The sequence below is a fragment of the Pelobates fuscus genome, chromosome 9 (genome assembly GCF_036172605.1).
Source record: "Pelobates fuscus isolate aPelFus1 chromosome 9, aPelFus1.pri, whole genome shotgun sequence".
In the NCBI taxonomy this organism is placed as follows: Eukaryota; Metazoa; Chordata; class Amphibia; order Anura; family Pelobatidae; genus Pelobates; species Pelobates fuscus.
In genome coordinates this window covers 99652196-99675888 of record NC_086325.1, presented here as the reverse complement: position 1 = coordinate 99675888, position 23693 = coordinate 99652196, and the positions used below count along the sequence as shown (strand labels likewise).

The 23693-nt window shown below is 37.0% G+C and overlaps 1 protein-coding gene across 2 annotated transcripts; it reads left to right on the top strand.

Moving 5' to 3' along the window:
- Positions 1-303: 303 nt before the first annotated feature.
- PLP1 (proteolipid protein 1) lies at positions 304-23237 on the top strand. Of its 2 annotated transcripts, none has more exons than XM_063432204.1 (7): positions 304-407; positions 8984-9170; positions 10722-10986; positions 13740-13908; positions 14006-14079; positions 14277-14342; positions 22645-23237. In XM_063432204.1, exons 1-7 carry the CDS (start codon positions 404-406, stop codon positions 22795-22797), a joined length of 918 nt encoding a protein of 305 aa, XP_063288274.1. In that variant the 5' UTR covers positions 304-403; the 3' UTR covers positions 22798-23237. The 2 variants fall into 2 exon arrangements, with proteins under 2 accessions (XP_063288274.1, XP_063288276.1); XM_063432206.1 differs by lacking the exon at positions 22645-23237 and adding an exon at positions 15930-19068.
- Positions 23238-23693: the final 456 nt, after the last annotated feature.

The window sequence follows — 23693 nt, the reverse complement described above, 5'->3', positions numbered from 1 at the left end:
GTAGCCCACATTCCAAAGCTGCATGCTTTCTATACTACCCACTCATGTCATGTATATCTGCCCAAACACAGCACCAACTCGCTATCCCCAGAGTTACAATAGTCCTTTATTGTAAACAACTCCCCCCTCCACACAGCAACAACTTTGGAATAATAATTGGATGAGAGTGTCAGACACCCACTTTTAATACATATTAACTTTTGAATCGCCCAATTGATTTTAGGTGCCATTTTTCTCACTATCTTACTGTGTAATTTGGTAACTATGAGGTTAAGGGGTTTGGCATTGTTATCCCGAGAGAATGAATGTAAATTCGTGAACACAAATTTTGGTGGCATTTGGTGACTGAGAAGGGACAGTAACAGACAAGCTATCAGAACTCCACCACCTTCTACAATAAACCATGGGTAAGTAGATTAGTCATAGCTATTATATTAAGAAATATCTGTTATAACTATATATTATATTTAATTGCAGAAAAAAATTCTAAACATAGTTAAATAGTTTCAAATGGTGTACCAGGAAAAATACATTGAGATTTCTCTTGTTTTCAGGTACAATTTTTAGAGCAGTTATTTATGGAAACGATTTATCTAAAACATCATACATGCATGCAAGGAATGAAGTAGTAAACTATTTAAAAAATAAATAGTGGCTGGTATTGCATTTGCATTTTAAGTTGAGGTTCAATGAGACAGACATTTCTAGGTATTTTAAACCAGTATTGATTCTTTTTGGTAACTCCATATTTGGGGCCTCTCTACTGACACATTATTTACACATATTTTATATTATGGGTTATTAATCCTGTTGTAGTAATTATTTATTTTACATTTGTAGCCCTTCATGTTGTAAATCTCAATTTGTAATTGTCTTTTTATCTATCTGTCTGTCTGTCTGTCTGTCTGTCTATTTATTTAGCAATCTTTTTGTTTAAAAATATTTTATTTAAACAGCAGGTTGCCTTCCTTTGTTTAATGTGACAGATTATTTCTTAAATGCATTTTATATAATTACAGAGTTAGAAAAAATCTAGAAAATCTAGAAAATGTATGTGCACAAGCAGAAATGTTATCACTGTAGCAAAATGAAATGCAATGCATATCTAGAATTCTATATTCTATATTCTTAAAGTACTACAAGAAAGCAAGCACAGACATATCGATAAAAGCGTAAAATGTTAACAAACATAGAAACATAGAATGTGACGGCAGATAAGAACCATTCAGCCCATCTAGTCTGCCCAATTTTCTAAATACTTTCATTAGTCCCTGGCCTCATATTATAGTTAGAATAGCATTATGCCTATCCCACGCATGCTTAAACTCCTTTACTGTGTTAAACTCAATACAATGCTGTATTTATGTTTGTTAAAAAAAAATACAACTGTTGGAGTTTCACCCTGGTTTCACAGTAAAATATATTGACAAGCCACAAAAAGAAATTAAAATATAGAAGTACATACAGCTTTGTTTCCTGAGAGCTGTAGAACAATACAAAATGTAGCTGACACATATCTATGTGCAGTTTGTTTTGATATTTTGGGGATTTTAAGCAAATGAGAATGAGGGATGTCATCTTAGGAATATTGTCTAAAGTAAGGTGCTGGATACTTTGAGTGAGAGAGAGGTCGGAGTGCAGAAGACACATGTTATCAGTGCTACACATGGCAGTTGATCTACTCCAACTGTGTATTTGAAGTTGAAGAGAATGACCCGGACACATGAAAAGGTAGAAACACCAATCTTGTACAGGGAGATATACTTGAGAATGAGAAGAGACTCCACGTAACAAAAGAGAACAATACGAGTAAAAGGAACAAAAATAAAATAAAGACACATACAAGGGAAAAATGGGAACTCTGAACTGCTTATTGCATAAAAGGAGGAAACTCTTGGAAAAAAAATATTTTTTATTTCAGTGTCATTTACTGAATTGAACAGGAGGAATATGAGCAATTATTTGGCCTAAATTACTGCTAATATAAATTACCAAATGTTAATTCAAACAAGCAGGGTTTTTCATTAGAATGACCAATTTCACCAAATCGAAAAAATTCTCCCAGGCAGATACGGTTACAATTCAGATATTTTGGTTAACAAATATGATTAGTGTAAGCGCTGGCAGCTTTGAAATGAACATGAAGACAATCCATAATTTGGTCAACAATATTTGCAAAGCAATGGGATTTATCTGAGCGCTCTAAAAAAGCAGCCCTGTTACAGCAATCGGAGACAAATGACAATTGTGTAACATTAATATTCATTTCAATGCTAAAAACACGGTGATCATTATTCTTTTTTATCCTTACAGGTCCATTCACTAATGTCAGAATTGTTGTACATTTAAATTAATTTAAATTTTTTTCACAAAAAATAGGGGAACTGAAACTGTACATGGGAGAATTTTTCCAGTTTGGCAATTTTGGCTAACCTTTGAATTCCCTGCACTTTATTGAATTTTCTGTTATAAATCAGTAATTCTTAGAAACATGTCAAAATCAATATAATCTGTACAGGTTGCGGGTATGCACATAATTGTATTGCAAACCACTCTTAATTAAATCATTTAGAGATATTTTTAAATTATTTTTGAGTCTCCCCTTTTGTGCAGCATATTTTTGATCTCTTGATTACTCTTGAGAAGGCCTAGAGAACTGTGAGCACAATAATAGGATTCTTTGGAGGTTGCAATTTGCAAATAGTCTAAAAACAGATTGTCAAAAAATGTGCAAATACTGTACTTACTGTGGCCACATATAAATTAATATTCAGATATTAATGTTACATTCTGGTGGCATTCTAAAAAAAAAAATACATCTAAACTCCTGGCAATTTTTTATATGCAGATTGATCATGCAAACATTTTAACGAGTTATTTAGATACAAATAATGTACGTGACAAATATGTGTTCCTGCTTCCCTGCTCCTATTTAGAGATAAGGTCTGATGAGATATATTTTTAAATCTCAAACTTTTCACACTGCAATGAGAGGAATTTTTCTCCCTTTTCACACTGCAATGAGAGGAATATTTACAAGGGACTTTTACTTTTTTCTTTTTACCTTCATGATCATATTATAAAGGATACAGTTAATGTGGTCCTTCCTAGAGGCAATGGTATATTTCTAAAACTGACTGATAAGTTTTCATTAATTGCTACAATATGTTTGACACTTTGATATAGCTTGAGGCATCTTGGTGCTCTATCGCATGGGTGAATAAATTATAAAAATTAAAATCACATAAATGTACATCATTTTAATTTTGTTGGTATATCTGGAAATGAACCATAAAACACCATGAAGGAATGGAAGAAATCTTGCTTATAATATTGATCAGAGACGTACCTAGGTTATTTGAAAGACTTGTTTGTTGGCAGTTCCCCCCCAAATTTAAAGCACCCCACAAGTACCAAAGACAGTACAACTCATTGTGGTGGTTCTGGTTCTAAGAGGCTATGGATGCAGTCTTTCTGTTTTTCTTTTCAAACCATTTTTAAGTAGTTTGTAAAAACCTGAGGATACTAACTTGGATCTCTGCCTAGAACCTCGTGGTATCGATATCCTTCTCTGTTCTTCCTACTCTTGTCTCTGCATTCCATTAAACCCTGTGAGCTTTCCCATGCCTCCCATTTACCAGTATTGTGGCATGGGTGAGTGCGACCGCAGTAGAAGCTGAGCATATTTCTCTGCAGTGACGAGAGAGGCAAAATATGACTCAATTTGCATGCTATGCACTCAGAGCTCCAAATATAGACTGGGCAGAGGAACATTCTCATCTTCTGCCATCGTCCTTGATTGTCACAACACAATATGGTAGAGTTCCCCTAGATGTCACCTGGGGTAGATCACCACATGCTCATCCTTAGTATGCTACTGATGTACAAAGTTCTCAATAGGGAGATGTCAAACAAGTTTTATCTTATATGTGTAATTACAGAGGTAACCTGTAACAATAACAAGATGTTAAAAAGTATGTTCATCCAACAACACCAAATGGTGTTTTCTTGTACAAATGTGGCTGTTTCACTTGAAGGTTACATGCAAATAATTCATTTATTTTAGGGGAGCTAATGAAAGCTCTGGGTAGGAGCTTCTTGCTCTCAATGGAGGCTGAGACTGGCCCATAGTGGATCCCAGCTAAGAAGTCCAACTATAGCAAATAGTTTGACTACTTATATTAGGAGGACTCCAGGGCACATCTGGCACCATAATTACTACAGTGCACTGTGCGCTTTACAATGCTTGCAGTGTTCCTTTAAATCGTCTGAATCGTATGATAATTTACTTACTCAGAAACAGCTGAATTGTAACCTGACACACAAAACCTACCTTCATCTTAACATTTTTTTTATCATTATAATTTTTTTATAATTGGCTTTCGATCATCATTCAGTTTCCTTTAAATTTGGATCCTAACGGCACACTCCATTGCCCAAATACAAAACAAATAAACAGCACTGTTTAGTAGATATACCCCAAATGAAAACTTGAATGCATTTAAAAATGCATTTTTTTCATTGGGGTATATTGAAAACAGCTTGCAAAACTGCAGATCTCTTGTGTGCTGTTTTGCAAGTCCTTCCCTTCTAACCCCGTCCAGACTTTCTGTTTCTGTCCAATCACAGACTTCCAATGCAGCTCAATGAGAAGTCCTTGCAAGAACTCCTTAACCTTTTGTCCATTTCACTAAATGTGCAGCTTATACTCACAATGTAGAATCAATATAAGAAACAGAATAGCCAACTAGGCAATGTATTTATTTATTTTGCTGTGCTCTATTTTAGAGGCATCCACTTACTAGCTCCTTGTTAAAGTGTTTATAGTTCCTGCTGTCCTGCCTCACTGAACAGTTCATAGATCCTGCCAATATAACCATGTCAGATTTTACAATGTTAATTGATCTGGTCCCAACTGAGCCTCATTCAAGTTTGTTCCTACCTCCCTGGCTCAGCAATGTTTCAGTGCCTATTGGTGCCCATTGGTGGGCAAGCACTTTGTTTACAATGTCCTAACATGCCTCATCCTGAAAACCAACTAGATCCATCTATTTATATATCCTTAGCCTAATTCACTAATGAAGACGATTTGCACTAAGTGAGCATGTGGTCCACACAGATATGTCCTATGTTACCACAACCCAACAAACTTAACAGAAAAATGAGAAAAATCAGTTTTGACTGTGATTTCTTAAAATTACATTTGTCTGGGGTGTAGCCTGACTACATGTCAGATAGACTCATTTTGAGGGAGCTCCTCACTTATACTTAGTTATTTTCCCTCTCCACATGAAATTGATAGTGACTTACCTAATCTCTGGCTTGGTTGGTCTATCTTAGAACAGCTGATACCCGTAATGATAAGTATGCTAACGGAATTTTCTGCTCGACACAATGCAACCTAATGAATGCATCAAATGGGAGAGGCAGCCGATCTCCTGGCCTGCAATGATCTGAGCCCCAGCTGAGTTATTCTAGTGCCCCATTGACCCCCTCTTTGGGCCTGGCAGTTTTATCCTGGTCTACACCTCGGAGGCTCTACTGCTAAACCACAAACCCGTGGAGATGCTGACAGATTAAGCCGTCATAGCATCTCATCCAAAATGACGGATGCCATGTGCCCAACTGATTACTGCAAGGAGGAAGTTGACACCTTATCTGAGCTAGATAGAGTCTTCGCAGAGTTCTGTAAGAAGCTGAGCAGGGGCGGAGTAGCCACTCACTCCAGAGATGGTGGTGATGAGACATAATCTTTGTAACATATGTAGTATGTGCCAGTGTCCTAAAAGCTTGCGCAAAATGACAAACTTTGTAAAAGAAAAGGACACATGTTTATTCTTATAAATACATTTTACAAAATTTCAATATCGTTTTTTGTGAGTCACAGTTAACAGAGTCTGTATCTAAACATTGACCCATCGTGGATGCTCAATGACAAACCATGCAACTACAGTCAGTTTAATGCATTGCATGTTTTCTGTGAGTAGGACAATCTTCACTAATATGTGTTCTGTGTGCAAGAAAGGGCCATTTAGTTGTACCCGGCTCCTTTGCCCCAATGTTAAAGTTGCCAGGCCTCCTCTGGGTACCAGAATATGTTCACAGTTTGGTACAAAATACATCCAATTCTTTATCACATTTCATTGACATTGTGTATTCATGATCTTTTTATAAATACACAGCATCATACAAGGCTGCATGCACACCATCACTGCATTCTGTTTGTTTCTGTAGAGTTGAAGGGGAGGTAGGAGGGGGTCTAGTGCAATGATGTGCCAGCCACAGTGTTACCCGTTTCTTTTAGTCCCTTGTTTGTGTGACAGAGCCTAATTGTTGTCTCCATGTGACTGTATGTGGGTGTATTGTGAACATGTGGAATGGCATCACAAACACATAATAGTTTGTATTTTTAGATATTTGCATATATAATGCACACATGCTCAAGCACATATATATTTTGTGCAAAAGTAAAAGAATTTAGTATGCATGTTAAGAACTTGAATGCTAAGTATACATTTGCAGAGTTTGTTGTTTTTACTTTGTAATATATATCTTTCAGTTGGCATTGGCAGCAAATAATTATTATACAGTTACATCGTAGTCTAGGTTGAAAAAAGACTAAAGTCCGTCAAGTTCAACCTGGTCTTTATCAACAAAGTTGATTGTAATGTTAAACAAAAAAAAGGGGGAAATGCTTGCTGGGGTTGTATCCTGTAAGCATTATATGACCATAGCTAAGATATCCCCAATATTTTCATTGTTAAATAAAGGGTTAACAATCCAGAACATCCATTTCAACACTTTGTGTTTGCACATAAATTATAAGTCGACATGGACACGGTAAACGATTTCACTGCACATTGGGTGTTTGTCCTTATTGGCACCTTAAAAGTTAATTCTGAGGAACACTGTTACTGTTGTGAACTACAAAGTGTTAACATTGTGAGGAAACAGTGTTTGTGCATCTAGGTTGGACTTAAAGGGTTAATTGTGGCCATGTTTTACTGTTAGAAGGGATCTCCTTGGTCTCTTGGTTGTCTGGCAGACCATGAGTGCCATTTCCTGCATCCCCTTCCACCGCTCACCAGTATATTTTTAGGAGCTTTACCCGGGAGTTATGTGTATCACTACGAACTAGTGAAGCACAGGAGCTGGTATTCCAGTGCATATTGTTCTGCTCCCTGTTGACTGGAATGCTTATTCTCTGCATGGTAGGTAGGTTCAGGGGTGATCTAGCAATGTGACAAAGCTCGGTAGGTAGGTTCAGGGGTGATCTAGCAATGTGACAAAGCTCGGTAGGTAGGTTCAGGGGTGATCTAGCAATGTGACAAAGCATGGTAGGTAGGTTCAGGGGTGATCTAACAATGTGACAAAGCTCGGTAGGTAGGTTCAGGGGTGATCTAGCAATGTGACAAAGCTCGGTTCTTCTTTAGATTACCTTAGGTATACATAAAAACTGTTTCCCATCAGCCATTTGCTCACCATGGCCCAGACAGCTTTGATTAGTCCAGCATTTTGATTAGTATTAGCTAATTAGCACACACTGTTTCACTGCAGTCTCCTATCAAGTCACCACACTGCTTTACTTGTTTGTACCATCTTTTTATAATACCTAGTACTTTATAAATATCCGGTCTGTTGATCAATGAACCAGTTGTCTTGTCTCTGCAGTCTGCACTAAGCCTTGTCTTGTTTGGGTCTGAGGCTGGGAGAGCTATTTATCATTCCATCCAGTGTCTAGCTGATAGTTCCAGGATACAAATAAGACATTTAACTAGGTGAGTAGGGCTGAGGTACCAGATTGATGTAGTGGCTCCTCAAGGTTCCAGGTGGCATAGAAAGGGGACAGATGTAGTAGCAGGTGCAGGTCTGGACCCCAAGTCAGGGAAACCTCAATAGCTATCCATTTGGTTAGTCCCCACCCAGCTCTTAAAAATGGTTTTACTCACTTGTGCCAATACAGAGAGAACCTATAACATTTGCATATCAGACTTGCCAAAATAACCATAGGCTCAGCACGCAGAGCTATAGTCACACCTAGTTACTCATACCTAGATAGAAGTAGAAATGGACAGAGGCATATCACAGATCCTTAGCATTGGCCGGGTTTAACATTAAAGAATAGAGAATGGTCAGTAACTAGCGGAGGTTAAGGACAGCAGTTGATTAGCACAGTGTCCATGACTGTATTACCTTTAAGGGAAAGGTGTTCTGCAGAGAAAAAATTTTTAACATGACTTTTAATGACCCTTGCTGCTCTGTTACAACATTCTTACAGTGATGTCCGATCCATGACAGTTCATGGTACCACACACCATTCACTAGCCATGTTCCTGTGCCAACATAACCTTGGCAAAAGCCATGTTCTTGGTTATTCTGTAAACATTAGCTAAACAAAATAATTACAATATATTTACTAAAAATGTGTTTGTTTTTTTCATCTGTTGTAATGGAACTTCATCTATTTTCAAGGCTAATCATCTCCTCTCCTACCATTCCAGCTCCACCATGAGCCCACCTTGGGCGTGAAGTCTTCTCTGAGCACTGAATCTCTTTGGGAAAGCCTAAGATGGCTTTCCCAACACCTGACGTGAGCAGGGAGTGACGTGTGCAGTACGCATGCACGTCCGCATTCCTGAAGCTTGGCTATTAGAGATCTGGGAAGTGGCCTATACTGAAGAGAGACATCGGCAATGACTAAATGTCCATATTCTGTCTGCCAGGGAGGGGGGAACAATCTTTAAAATAAAATATTGAGAATTCTATACATTTGCTAGTAATATCGCTAGCACGATGTACAGATGAAATTGCCCGCAGAATCAGAATATGTAATTGCAAATTTGCAGTGCAGGTATCATTTCAAGATGTTTTATATATATCACAACCTTGCTAGTTATTCATCATGCTAAATCCTCATATCTCTTTCCTGTGTGTCCTGTTCATCTTCATATCCCTTCTCTTTGTTTCTCTCATTCCATTACAGGCTGGCATGATGGATGTGTACGTTGCATGGTCGGGGTCCCCTTTGCCTCAGTCATTGCCACGGCTCTTTGTTTTGCTGGAGTGGCTCTGTTCTGTGGCTGCGGCCATGAAGCTCTCTCTGGAACTGAGAAACTGATTGAGACACATTTTTCCAAAAATTACCAGGAATACGAGTACCTCATACATGTGTGAGTATGATTAGAATATTTTACACTAGCTTTTCTTTCGCAGTCTGTAAAATAAATTTCCTTTTAATATGCAGTACGCACTTGTTTTGCCAATTTATCTAATCGTATTGCAGTTCCTTTTGCTACAGTAGGAAAATTAGTCACCCGAATTTCTATTAATAAGACTTGGAGTGGTACCTGAGAAGGATTAAGATCCTACAAGGCCCTATGCAAGTTACCAGTTTGGGGTCGCCCCTTTAATTCTTCCAAATTCATTCTTTCAGGCCTCTGGAACCCTTGTCTCCTCCTGCAATGATGGGTATAGTTAAAAAGGAGTCAGAGACTTTGATACCCATTCACCCACTGTCACATTGCAATAATGGATAAGGGCCATGGAAGTGGTGTAGTTTCTGTTGTTTTCATGTCTTACTCTTCAGAGTAAAAATCCATGTTATGAGCTCTCCTTTAATCCTTTCTTAGTGTACTCTAAAGTTATTATTCTTGCCAATCACATTCCCATCTGGAATAATTGTAGGACATCTTACAACTTGGGTTTCACTTAGCACTAAACTAATACCAGCTGTGTGACAGCCATGACAAGAAATTGTGGCGTCTTTAATCTGTTAGCATGATGTGCTTGCTGAAATAGATACAAACGTAACAAAAAAATGTTCATCTCCAGAATTAAACCTTTTTAGAAGTAAGGCTAGTAGGACAAGGTTTTATGCCATAACTGTAAGCTCATTTGAGCAGGGTCCTCCTCTTCAACCTATAGTTCCTGTAAGTTTTCTTGTAATTGTCCTATTTATAGTTACATCCCCACTCTTCTAATATTGTAAAGCGCTACAGAATCTGTTGGCGCTATATATGGCAATAATAACAATAATAATAACTACTGCAACCCAGTGCTCCTCAATGGAGACCTAATGTGCATGCATGGCAAGTGAATCAATGCTTTTCTATGGGGGCTGCAGTCACGTGACCAAGATTTACTCGGCTGACTTTAGCTATGCTTTAAGTGCCACCTATAACCAACACCACGCCATGCCTGACGTCCATCCCTAGACCCTGATGTGTTCTATAAATCACATTGTGACAACAAATATTTGATTGTCAGATTATTACATGAACCTACATTTAAAACAAACTCCAGATGTGCTGGATATATCCCAAGCCATGTTGTATTAACCCTTTATCCCACTGCATTAAAACCCTGCCACCACTGGAATACCCCACATTGTCCTGTATAATAAACTTCCAATATGCATTAAGAGTGGCACTGTCACAAATTATATACATAGATGTGTTATTTCTCACTCCGCATTGCAGGGGATTCTGGGCTAACAATAAAATAGTACCTACATTAAAATCACAGCTTTTCAAGATCCCACTCAGGAATCTAGCTCCTGCTAGGACTCTAGAGCAATACCCCTTCTCAGCTGTTAAAAGAATCTATATTAATATGATTTGTCTCTCTAGTCTGATTCTAAATTATATTTTACTCTCTATATAAAATAGTAGAAACGAATACATCATAGGAATATTTAATTGATGATCTTCTTCTCTGTGTAGGGTTAATGCATTCCAGTATGTGATTTACGGCATTGCAGTCTTCTTCTTTTTGTTCGGGATTCTGCTTCTGGCTGAGGGATTTTATACCACGACTGCCATTAAACACATTTTGGGAGAATTTAAGCTTCCTGCCGTAAAGGGAGGCCTTATCTCTACTGTGACTGGTGGGCCACCCAAAGGACGAAGCACAAGAGGAAGGCATCCAGTGCACACACTAGAGCTACTCTGTCGTTGTTTGGGAAGGTGGCTTGGACACCCTGACAAGGTGACGTCACTTTTCAATGGGATAAATATAATTAGCTAATAATCTTACATTTCATGGATATTTTCAAATATCTTCTTCTGATCAACTTATTGATAAAATTAAGAAAAGAACCAACATCATTAAAAGTACAAACAGTAACAATCAGAACGAAAATCCAATTGGAGAGAAAAATAACTGCATATAAAGGATTCCTGGCACTCTGACACAGGGTGATACTTTTTCTCAGATAAGATGTGACTCCTTTGGTGAACCCTGGTAGATTGGATAAAGCTCTCTCAAGAAAAAGCAAATGAGTTACTAGAGCAGATGAAATATTTATTTGAGATTTCAATATCTCAGGAAAAAGTGTAAAACCAGTTTTCAGCAAAGGTTAGACAATATATTAAGGTTAGAGGGATGCTCTAACCAACCTAACACGATAGGTCATTGTAATGGTAAGGTTGCTGGAACCCCCTAGTGCCATTCCCTATAATATATCAAACTTAGCGACTCGTCTGTGTTATAAATATTAGTTTCCTCTAATATGAACAATATTTATTGGCTGCGAGTGCTAGGGGTGAGTTAGTTGTGAGTTGTTGAGCATGGACATCTAAAACCCCAGCTTTTTTACCATGACCCTTAACTACCACCAACACAAGGAGAAGCGGGAAGGTTGGTAGTTTAATAAAATTTAACACAATTCTTCAGGAAAGTCATAGGAAAACAATACAGCATTCACTGCCTCTTCTCGTTAATGGGATTGTGGGTGATATATTTAATATATGTATTGTTTAGTAGGTCTCATATTGGGGTTGCCATAACATGTGGACAATACCAGGGAGGTTTCAGGATAAATAAACTTTCCCCTATATCAGGGGTAGGCAACCTACGGCCCTCCAGATGTTGTGGACTACATCTCCCACAATGCTCACACACCCATAATGCTGACAAAGCATCATGGAAGGTGTAGTCCAAAACATCTGGAGTGCCGAAGGTTGCCTATCCCTGCCCTAGATAGCTACAATTAATGTTTCCTAAACAGCAAGCATCTCAAACTCTGGCCCCCAAGATGTTGCTGAACTACAATTCCCATGATTCTTTGGCCATCTATTGCATTCAAAGGATTCTTGGATATGTGGGTCATTAACATCAGAACTTTAAAACACAGTTCTCTTTCACTCACAGAGGGTTATTTACTAAAGTGAGAATTCAAAGGGAATTCAATGTGAATGTCAAATTTAAGGCCCAAAAAGCAAAACTGGAAAATAATTTCTAGGTACGTTATGCTTTCAGTTTGACTACTATGGTTTTGATTTTCAAATGGAAACCATGTTAAAGGATAGGATTGCTGAACATCTAAAATCACATGGATTTCAAGATCAGAGACAACATGGGTTCACTTCAGGGAGATCATGCCAAACTAATCTTATTGATTTTTTTCATTGGGTAACTAAAATTATAGATCAGGGTGGTGCAGTAGACATTGCTTACCTAGATTTCAGTTAGGCTTTTGACACTGTTGCACATAGAAGGCTTATCAATAAACTGCAATCTTTAACTTTGGATTCCAATAGTGTTGAATGGGTAAGGCAGTGGCTGAGTGACAGGCAACAGAGGGTTGTAGTCAATGGAGTATATTCGAAGCTTGGGCTTATCACCAGTGGGGTACCTCAGGGATCTGTACTTGGACCCATTCTCTTTAATATTTTTATTAGTGATATTGCAGAAGGTCTTGATGGTAAGGTGTGTCTTTTTGCGGATGATACTAAGATATGTAGCAGGGTTGATGTTCCAGGAGGGATAAGCCAAATGGGAAATGATTTAGGTAAACTAGAAAAATGGTCAGAGTTGTGGCAACTGACATTTAACATGGATAAGTGCAAGATAATGCATCTTGGACGTAAAAACCCAAGGGCAGAGTACAGAATATTTGATAGAGTCCTAACCTCAACATCTGAGGAAAGGGATTTAGGGGTGATTATTTCTGATGACTTAAAGGTAGGCAGTCAATGTAATAGAGCAGCAGGAAATGCTAGCATAATGCTTGGTTGTATAGGGAGAGGTATTAGCAGTAGAAAGAGGGAAGTGCTCATGCCATTGTACAGAACACTGGTGAGACCTCACTTGGAGTATTGTACGCAGTACTGGAGACCGTATCTTCAGAAGGATATTGATACCTTAGAGAGAAGGGCTACTAAACTGGTTTATGGATTGCAGGATAAAACTTACAAGGAAAGGTTAAAGGATCTTAACATGTATAGCTTGGAGGAAAGACGAGACAGGGGGGATATGATAGAAACATTTAAATACATAAAGGGAATCAACACAGTAAAGGAGGAGACTATATTTAAAAGAAGAAAAACTACCACAACAAGAGGACATAGTCTTAAATTAGAGGGACAAAGGTTTAAAAATAATATCAGGAAGTATTACTTTACTGAGAGGGTACTGGATGCATGGAATACCCTTCCAGCTGAAGTGGTAGTGGTTAACACAGTAAAGGAGTTTAAGCATGCGTGGGATAGGCATAAGGCCAGGGACTAATGAAAGTATTTAGAAAATTAGGCAGACTAGATGGGCCGAATGGTTCTTATCTGCCGTCACATTCTATGTTTCTATGATGGAAACTTTGATTTAACTTTGAGTAATAGTCTCTTTTAACCCTGTTAGAAACCTTCAACATCAATGAATAAACCCCCTGGTGGTTTAGTACAAACCCCCCTTTAAATGGGATCCTCTTTTCCCTGTGTTGCTGTTGTGTTTCTCCTCTGTAGTTTGTCGGTGTAACCTATGCCGTCACCATCCTGTGGATATTGATCCTTGCCTGCTCTGCTGTGCCTGTCTACATTTACTTCAACACTTGGGTGACCTGCCAGTCCATTGCCGTACCAGGGAAGACTTCTGCCAGTATCAGCACACTCTGTGCCGATGCCCGGATGTATGGTATGTGTGAGGATCCCACAAAATATATAATCCGTGAGACGGACTTAATTCTATGTATTTCTGTATGAGGTGACCTTTTTGCTGTGTTCTCCTACAGGTGTCCTTCCATGGAATGCTTTTCCTGGGAAAGTGTGTGGAACGAGTCTCCTAGCAATTTGCAAAACAAGCGAGGTTAGAATATACATGTTAATCTGGCTTCTCTATAGCAAATTTGGTACTACTATGAATCTGCTTTCTTGGTTTGACATACAATTAATAATGAATAATTTAATGTACTGGTAACCCGAATTTAACAAAATGGAAAAGCTATTGTCCTTGTGTGAAGTTTGGCATTACTACATATTAAACAAGACTTTTTTAAATTTCAGTTCCAGATGACATTCCATCTTTTCATCGTTGCATTTGTGGGAGCAGCAGCAACACTTGTAGCCCTGGTGAGTTACATGTTAAATGATTCCTCAGCAAACCACAGAATATAATATAAGGTCCCTTAGTACAATAGAAATCTGAATAAGGGGTGCAACAACACTTTCAATTACAAGAGATCCTTTACTGTGACAATTTTCTAAGTTCTGATTTTTATTAACTTGATTAAACAGCACTCGAAACACTGTCAGTCATGTAAAGGATCGATATTTGGAAATGGTAGTGCACTAGAACATTTTTCATTTTTCTCCTTAACCCAGTCCCATGCCTTCACATATCATCCTTATTTGAGTACTCTCACCACTTAAAGGGACACTCCAAAAACCAAACGCACTTTAGCTTGATGAAGTGCTTTATGTGTGAAGAGTGTGTCCTCTTTATTCAAAAATAGTGCAAAAAGTGGTGATTTCAATAAAAATTTACACTTTTACAAATTATCCTTTTCATACCCCTTGGCTGTTAAGCAGACAACACGTCCTGCTACTTTCTAGTTTGGTTAGCTCAGTGGAACTAAACTCAAGAAGCAGGCAAATGTTCAGAGCACTTGCCTTGTAAAGACTTCTCATTAAGTTGCACTGGGAGGTCTGTGATTGGACAGCCACAGAAAGTCTGGGCGGGGTTAGTATGGGAGGGCTCGCAAAGGCTAATAATAGATATGCAGCTTTTGCAAGCTGCTTTTAGATATATCCTCAGTGAAGAAAATACATCATTAAATGTGTGCATGTTTTCATTGTGGGTTTAAGTGCTAAATACATTGGGGTATATCTACTAAATAGTGCTTAATGTATTTTGTATTTGGACAGTGGGGTGTCTCTTTACTGTCTATGTAGATTCCCTTATTTCAAATCATCAGCTTGATTACACATTCATTGAGTTATCCTGCCAATTATGTTCTCTCTGCAACAAGATCTATTGGGTGTAAAAAAAATTCGTAAAAATATTCACCTAATCTGGAATTCCTGATACTGTTGCTCTACATTTAAACATAAAGATAAATCCACTGGCAATATACTTCAAAGAAAACAGAATTTCTAATATATTTACACTGCCCCATCTAAATAAAACTGTCCCATTACCTTAAAAGTGGATTATCCAATCTGCCATTTTAGGCCTATTTTTTTATTTTTATTTTATTCTTTAGTTTCTACAGACATCTGTTCACATACAATATACTAAAATAATATTTAATATATACAATAAGAGACCCATTTGTAAAATATTCTTAAAAAATAACACAGATGCAGAAGAAACAATGTATGAAACACAATATACAAAAATACAAACTACTATGACTATAAAAAAAATTAACAGACATTTATTTAAACAAAACCAATTTTTAAAGGAGTTCTTTTTCAAGATACTAATCACATATGTGGATATATTTATATTGGTTTTGTAAATTTTCCTGGAGAACAAAGAGAAAGTCAATGCCAATGGACAACTTCTAAAGAGGAATATAAGTAATAGAGTTTATAAAACTGAGTATACGACGTGAGAGGCAATGTGCATATCAAAACACGAATTGTAGAAACAACTATGATATTAATTCAGTTTACATTCAATATATATTTCTCTCCTATATATTCCTTTTGCAGCTCACTTATATGGTAGGCGCATCATTCAACTATGCTGTGCTTCGAGTTACTGGCCGGAGCGATCGTTCAAAGTTTTAGACCCTGTGTCATGGGTTGCTAGAGAAATACAAAACCCTGCCTTCATAATCTTATTTGTGACTTTATAATATATTATTTTAATTTATTATTTTAATGATGGAGTTTTATTAATGTAGTCGGTGATTTAAACGGGTGACCTTTGTCTGCCCTTTTTTCCCTCCATGTTTTATCTGATAGCTTCTAGTTTATTTTGAACACCATCTTGAATTACATTTAATATCCTCTAAGGCAGCTTCTCCGTAAAACGTTTTTATTTCTAATAGAAATATGAAATATTGATTTGCCACATTTGATTAAATTTATATGAATCCAGAAGCATAAATGGGACGTTGACATAATCAGTTCTTAACCACTCAATGCTTTCATTGTTTTTAATAGGCTTTTGACCCATACTTGCCCTTGTTTGTTCTACTGACGCTTTTCCCAGTTTTGGGGCTAGTTATAGCCAAAAATAGATAATTTTCCTTTATAATGTTATAATAACATTTAAATTATTTATATTATAATCTACTCCAAAATGCTAACAGCCAAAAAAAAAAAGAATTTAGAGTGTGATACACATTTGGACTTATAATGATAGAATATGGGGTCATGATGCTAGAATCATTTGACCTCCATCCCTGTGACATAACATGCATATACAGAGATTGTGCCCCCTGCACAATGAATTGGGTCCCTTACAAAATGGAGGCACTGCGCTTTGCTCTTGCTTTAACAGTTATCATCTACACCATATTTGAAGGCCACTGTAGTTGCTTTTGTCACAAAATAATTAAAATTATTAAATCGCATCAATGGAGGAGACCCTCGCTCAACAGTGAGCCCATAAACTTTTATTACATTCCTGCAAAACAGTAAATAAGTCACAACATGAACCAATTTCTCTATAAATTTGCTCAGTAGGCAATAACCTGAGGGGTTATGTTTCCTCATACATGACAGGAAGCTTAACATCATGAAGACTAATTATAAGCTTATCTGCATATACCTGATCTCCATCCTTCTCCATGGGACACTGTCCTACAAAAATCCACTGTTGCCTTCTACATTTAATATGGAATTTTGCAAAACCTTAATGGCTGTAGCAATTTGGTTTTAAAGACATTGGGATTTTTCGCACTGGTTAATTACGCACCCGCCAGTCTTACCCAGTGTACTACAAAATACAAAGACAGTAGTTGATTTATCTAACTGTTTTGTGTAGACCGTGAGGAGGATCCGCACACTGTAATATTTGTGCTAGGTGCAGCATCTCAGGTTTACTCTGGTTCTTAGACAATATAAAATAATTAAGTGAGTTGGGCAGCACAATTAACATAACTGTTTTTGCTGCAGTGGACCCAGCAACATTACAATTTAGGCCTCAAATATCTCATTCAGGTACCTGCTTAATAAAGATCCCACTAAGGGTTGAAAGATTGCTAGGTCCACTTATTAGAAAGCCAGTTTAACTAAATCTGGTGTTTGGCTCCATTTTCACGTTTTATTGTTAACACAGGCCACATAATAAGCGTTGGTTAGTGGAGAGTCAGCAACCCTTCCTCTAAAACGTTTTGTTTCTACTTCTGTAATATTTAAAGGAGGGAAAAACATGCAATCTTTGAAAGTAAACGGTTTTGTCTATTGCAACAAAGCAAAACTATTATTTTAGTATGAGCTACAATATATAAAAAGTTAACGTTTCATAAATGCCTCTGTCATGCATTGCGATGCATTAATTTCTCAGCCTGGAATTTTAGTGAAACATTATATTGATTCATTTCAAATGTAAAATGTCTCCCAAATGAAAACAGGAAACTATTTCACTTAACTATTACATTTCTAACGAAAATGATGTTATAATTTAATTTTCATTGTTACCCTCTCATTCAAAGTGATCTAGAAGAATCTGTGGAATTTTGAATTTCCTCAGATAAATATGATGCAGTTTTTTTCTTGATACTTTTTATCATAGAGGGTTTATTTATTAATCGTTTAAGTCCTGAATTCGCACAGGAGAGAAAATATGGGCAGATGATAATTTATTTATAGCTTAGGTCACACATGGGGGAGGGTTAATGACAGATTCAGGGGCCAGGAATCTCCATGTAGGAGGTGAGCCCACAAACTCTGCATGTCTTCATATTTTCAAGCTAATCTGCATCTAAAACACACGCTTCTTCTGTGAAACATACATAGCCAATTACAAAGTATTGAAATAGAAAGCAGAGGGCAGCACAGGACTAGAGAATATGCTTACAGCATTTTAAAGCAACACTCCAACCACCATAACCACTACAGCGCATTGTAGCAGTTTAGGTGACAGGAGTGCCCTCTCACCCACCCAGAGTAAGTAATCAATGCTTTTACAATTTACTTGGCTCGTGATGGGGGCTGCCAATGCCTTCCCTAATGCTGGAAGCTTCTGTAAGAGTGCTCTCGGCCAATAAGAGCCATCCTTTATTACTGGGCTTAGGTCATTGATCAGAGCTTCCAGCAGCAGGGAAAGCAGCAGCCTTAAACAGTTTGACTGCTTACTGAGAGTGGGCACCAGGGTTCTCCTCGCACTGCAACCACTAGCTTGAGCAAATCAAGCTGTAGTGGTTATGGTGCTTGATTTTTTCTTTTAACATGAGTAGAAAGTCATATGGTATATAGCTCAGTGTTGGTAAATATACAAAATAGCATGCTTTTTTATCAAACTGCTTGATTATTCTGATATTTAAACTGCCTCTTTATAAAGCTCAGTAACCAGAGTGTCATGCACATAAACGACACATAGATTATACTATTTACTGGCAGTTAATGAATTTTAACGTTCTAAGGTTCTCTGTAGGGTTCCTAATGGTGCTCGTCCTGATTGTGTGTTGGTATGTATATCGATATGTATATCCATACACGGATACACACATACAACACACACAGTAACAGGAGTCTTGCTTAAGAAGACAGTGGGCATTGAAGTTAAATATTTGTTTTCATTTCTTTTTTGTTTGTTTGTTTGTTTTTCTTTTGATGTGAATCACTAATTGTGAAATGTAAGAATTTCAAAAACAATTAAAATGTTTCTTTATTAAATATACGACCTGTCTGGGTGAATTTATTAGTATGGCAGGAATGATCAGGTGTTACTGAATGATGTCTTCTTCCATGGAATAATAATTGAGAGGTAACAAGCAACATTATTGACATATTATGATTAAATGTAAATATAATTATGGGGAAAATAGAGTTCATTATCTTATAGCCACCTGTACAAGGAGGAGGAAGTAAGAAAATGATTATTTGATGTTAGAAAGTCTGGGCTTTTTACATGCCTTTTAGCTCTGCATTACTTATGTATAGAGTGTTTATTTATTTTTTTTTAAATTGCTGCAGTCATAATAAACCAATCTGACCTCTATCAGTAACCGTGAGTTTCATCTGTATTGTTAGGGGATGGCTATACGAGCTAAAGCCCCAGGTGTGTGTAAGTCCTCATTCCCAGATGCCTTCAGGTGGCATGATGCTATTGCTTTTATCATTTTGCATTAAGTAGCAGCTAATTAAAAGAGCACAGGTGAGCTTCAGTACTATCTGCCATCTACATTCATAGAGTAAAGGTAGTAGGGCTTAAGAGACATGGGTAGAGAGACAATATGGGGTTTATGGTGAGGGGGACATAGTCACAAGGAGAGAAAGAAATGGATAGGTTTGAGGCTGAGGGATATAGGACTGCAGAGGTTAAAGGGTAACATTGTGGATTTGCTGTGTTAAGGAGGTGGTTATCACATTTTCATATAGACAGTTTTAGAATTTAGAAGTGACCATTTTAACGTGCTTGACTTATTTGTTCATTGCATCATTCCCAGCAAACAAAAATCCAGGAGGTAAGTTGCTTCTGAAATACTGGAACTTTTACCACAGTCAGATTCACTTAGGATTTGAAACATTTTGCTCCAACAACATCTATTAATAAGGAGGGTGTTTGTGTAAATCATACAAAAAACTGTATAGAGCGTAGCAAAAATAAACACAGTATCAACATCTTAAAGATATTCTAAAGTTATGTTTAAAATTATAATTAAAGCACCAAAACAACTTTAGCTTAATGAAGCTGTTTTTGTGTATAGAACATGCCCCTGCAGTCTCACTGGTCAATCCTCTGCCATTTATAAGTTAAATAACTTTGTTTATGTATCTCTAACCATGCCTCCCCTGGCTGTGACTAATAAAGCCTCCACTGAAAAACAATTACATTTCCCTACCAATCTTATAGCACAGAGTTTTAACTTTGGAAGTTGTTTTTCTCCTGCTCTTTCAGTTGCACTTTAGTCACACACAGGAGGCTGATGTGGGCTCTAGCAAGCAACTACCAGAGTAGGAGATAAGAACTTCAACATTAAACTCAGAGTACAATACGGAAAGTTTTAAATATTAGACCTGATTTTCAGTAATTGTGTAGGAAGCTATTTCAGTCACAGCCCTGGGAGGTGTGGCTAGGGCTGCATAAACAAAACAGTTTAAACTCCCAAGTTTAAGAGAATTGAGCAGTGAGACTGCAGCAGTGCGATCTATACACCAAGACCACTTCATTAAGCTAAAGTTGTTTTGGTTTCTAGAGTGTCTGTGTAATGTAGACTTAAAATCTTGCAAAATTTCAACAACAAAACATAAATAAATAAAAAATATATATTTAAGTAAGAATGGAAATTCATCGTTGGATTTTTTTTGTGCAATTGTGTTTAGATAATTTAACAGAATATTTACTTAAGAAAGTCATAACATTATAGGAGTACATCTATTTTGGTTAACATTTTCATTAGCTTATTATATACAGACCGAGTCAATGAAATGTTAGTGATCAATAAAACTTTTCCTATATTTTATAGACCAAGTCAATAGTTTGCAGTATATTAATAAAATTTATTTACACTAAACCTGGTTCAGTGTTGGACCAAAGTTTGCATGCATGTGTCTATGACAGAAATATATAAGTAAGCTGCACTTAAAATACAATACACAAAAAGAAAGGATAATAATAAGTAAATTCTCAGCTTTAAAACAGTAAATAACGTAAATAGAAAATCTGATAAGTAAAACTATGCCACAATCTGCACATATTTAAACACAGTCCGTATATGATATCACTGGAATGTCCAAATTCGATAAATAACCAGTTCTATTCGTAGATGGTTTGCACAAGAGTTCTGCCCACACAGTCACTGATCTGAAATGTGCCTTGCAAATATTAGATATAGCTTGCAATAGGCATGAAAGAATACAAATTTCATGTGAAGGACATTAAAACGTAAGCTTAAAGGAACACTATAGTGTCAGGAAAACAAAGCGGTTTTCCTGACACTATAGTGCCCTCAGGGTGCCCCCACCCTCAGGGTCCCCCTCCCAAAAAAAAAAAAAACCCTTCAGCCACTTACCTTAATCCAGCGCTGGGCTCCCTCGGTGCTGGTGACCTCTCCTCCCCATCTGATGTCAGCTCCCTCGTCTGTCGTCACCGGAGCCGAATGCGCATGCGCGGCAAGTGCAACGCGCAAATTCAAAGTGTCCATAGGAAAGCATTTCTTAATGCTTTCCTATGGACGCTCTGCGCGATGGAGGCGAAATTCGGACAGCCACTAGAGGCTGGATTAACCCCAAATGTTTACATAGCAGTTTCTATGAAACTGTTATGTTTACATGTGAAGGGTTAAAACCTGAGGGACCTGGCACCCAGACCACTTCATTGAGCTGAAGTGGTCTGGGTGACTACAGTGTCCCTTTAATAATAATCAAATAAATTATGCTTACACTTAACAAAAGTAAATAATGTCCACACCCACTCCAGTGGGTATTATGTTTAAGCACAGCTTACTTATATAGTTTTATTCTATTTTATTAGTAGGTAGTGGGTCTCCTACAGAGTAAGCAGCAGCTATTATATATTTTGATATATCTGTGATACTCATAGTCCTATTAGGCTTATTTTCAATATATGGAACCACTCTGTTTTAGAAGAACTTATGGTGTGCAAACATCAGGTTAAATATAGGGTAATGTAATGAAAAGGTATCTGCAAAAAACAGTTATGAAGGGTAGTTCAATTCTTAAAAGCACAAAGTTATAATTTTTTAAATAAAAACGGCAAATGTAAAAGTCTAATACAGACCTACTGAGTGGTGATAGGATTTGCATAGGCACTGGGGAAAAGGACATATTTCCACAACACTAATACAATGGAATTAATACAAATATTTATCTATAACAGCTTCTTGGAGTTATGGAAGCATCAAAGAAGATTATTTAGATCATCACAGTATTCACTAAAGTGTGCATTGTCTGGAATTCAAAGTATAGACTAAAATACCCAAAATGGGAAAATTTTAAATTAGGCTACTTTGGCCTAAAATTTGAAATTCAATTTGATTTCAGTTTGAATTCCTGACAAATCACACAGTGAACAAACCTTTAGAAAATCACCAAAAAAAGGGAACTTTGCGGTATATCGTTTACTGGTGATATTCTTGTTAATCAGCGGTAGGTCATCAGAATATTTTAGGAATCCCAGCTGTAGGTAAGTTGTTAAAATAACTGTATTTTTGCCATTTTGTTGCAGGATAGGCAGTTACGTGTCCAGATTTTATGAACCCAAAGGCAGACACTGGTCTCCCTTTTCTTTCAGATACACGCCCTCATGTGTCTTTCGGCCAACAGGGTGTACCACCAACACGCCCTAGAGACGGGAAAAAGCCGGGACACTCCACAGGCTGAGAGCTCAGAGCTCGCTGAGATTCTTCCAGAGCCCCCCCAAAGGAGCGCAGAGAACCTGGTGTAAAACGCCTGTTTTGTTTGGGGTGTCCCGGGTAGCGTATCTGTGCTGGCTGTTTTAAATATAAAGTAGGGAAGTTTTATTGATCATATATCCATTTTATTGACAACGTACAGCAGCAATACAAATGATTTTTGATTGTTTTTCTAAGGTACCTGTCAGACTTATTGAACATTGCTAAAGTATTAATTTTGCAAAATACTAAATGCCACATTTTAACAGCCTTATATCATTCAAAGGAGTCTTTTTGTGAGTGTTATTTCCTTTGTCTTTTATGTTTATTGTATATTATTTAAATGTTGGAATCATTTCTATCCCTGCAACCTGTGATTTTTCCACAGATGCACATTAAGCTACTCCTTTTTTTTTGGAGCAATTCTCCAAGATTTGACATTTTTAAATGTTTTTTTTTTTTTTTTCTAAAAAAAATCTTTGTTCATCATTGTAATTTTGTGTTGTGTAATTTTCTTTTTTTACTAAATCTGTATTTTAACTGTATGTTTTTAGTATGCATTTTAGAATTTGTCAATTTTATTCATTTTCCTTTTTAGAATTTATTTATTAAAAAGTATACACCTTTGAGTAATAAGGCAAACAAGTTTAGTCTTTAGTACCTTCTAGACACAGAATATTATGTGGCTAAAATAGTCATTTATTAAAAAATAAAAAAAAAACCAAACCAAACAAACCATAAACCTTTCAGTAATTGGTAGCTAAAATGTTCTCTCACAGTGAGCAATCATATTTTTGGACACTCACTAAATTATGTTTATCACAAATGAGCCATGTCTTGTGTTCTCAATGCTGGGTAAGTTGAGTGGATGTTTATGTCTCAAGTTTGAAGTCTGGATGTGTAACCAAATGCTTTGTGCAGGTTTATCTACCAAAATGGAATAATAAAA

What these genes read in the sequence shown, in the direction of transcription:
- PLP1 (XM_063432204.1), top strand. An exon ending in TGCCGATGCCCGGATGTATG is followed by an intron (nt 13,909 to 14,005) that starts GTATGTGTGAGG and finishes GTTCTCCTACAG; the next exon opens with GTGTCCTTCCATGGAATGCT. An exon ending in CAATTTGCAAAACAAGCGAG is followed by an intron (nt 14,080 to 14,276) that starts GTTAGAATATAC and finishes TTTAAATTTCAG; the next exon opens with TTCCAGATGACATTCCATCT.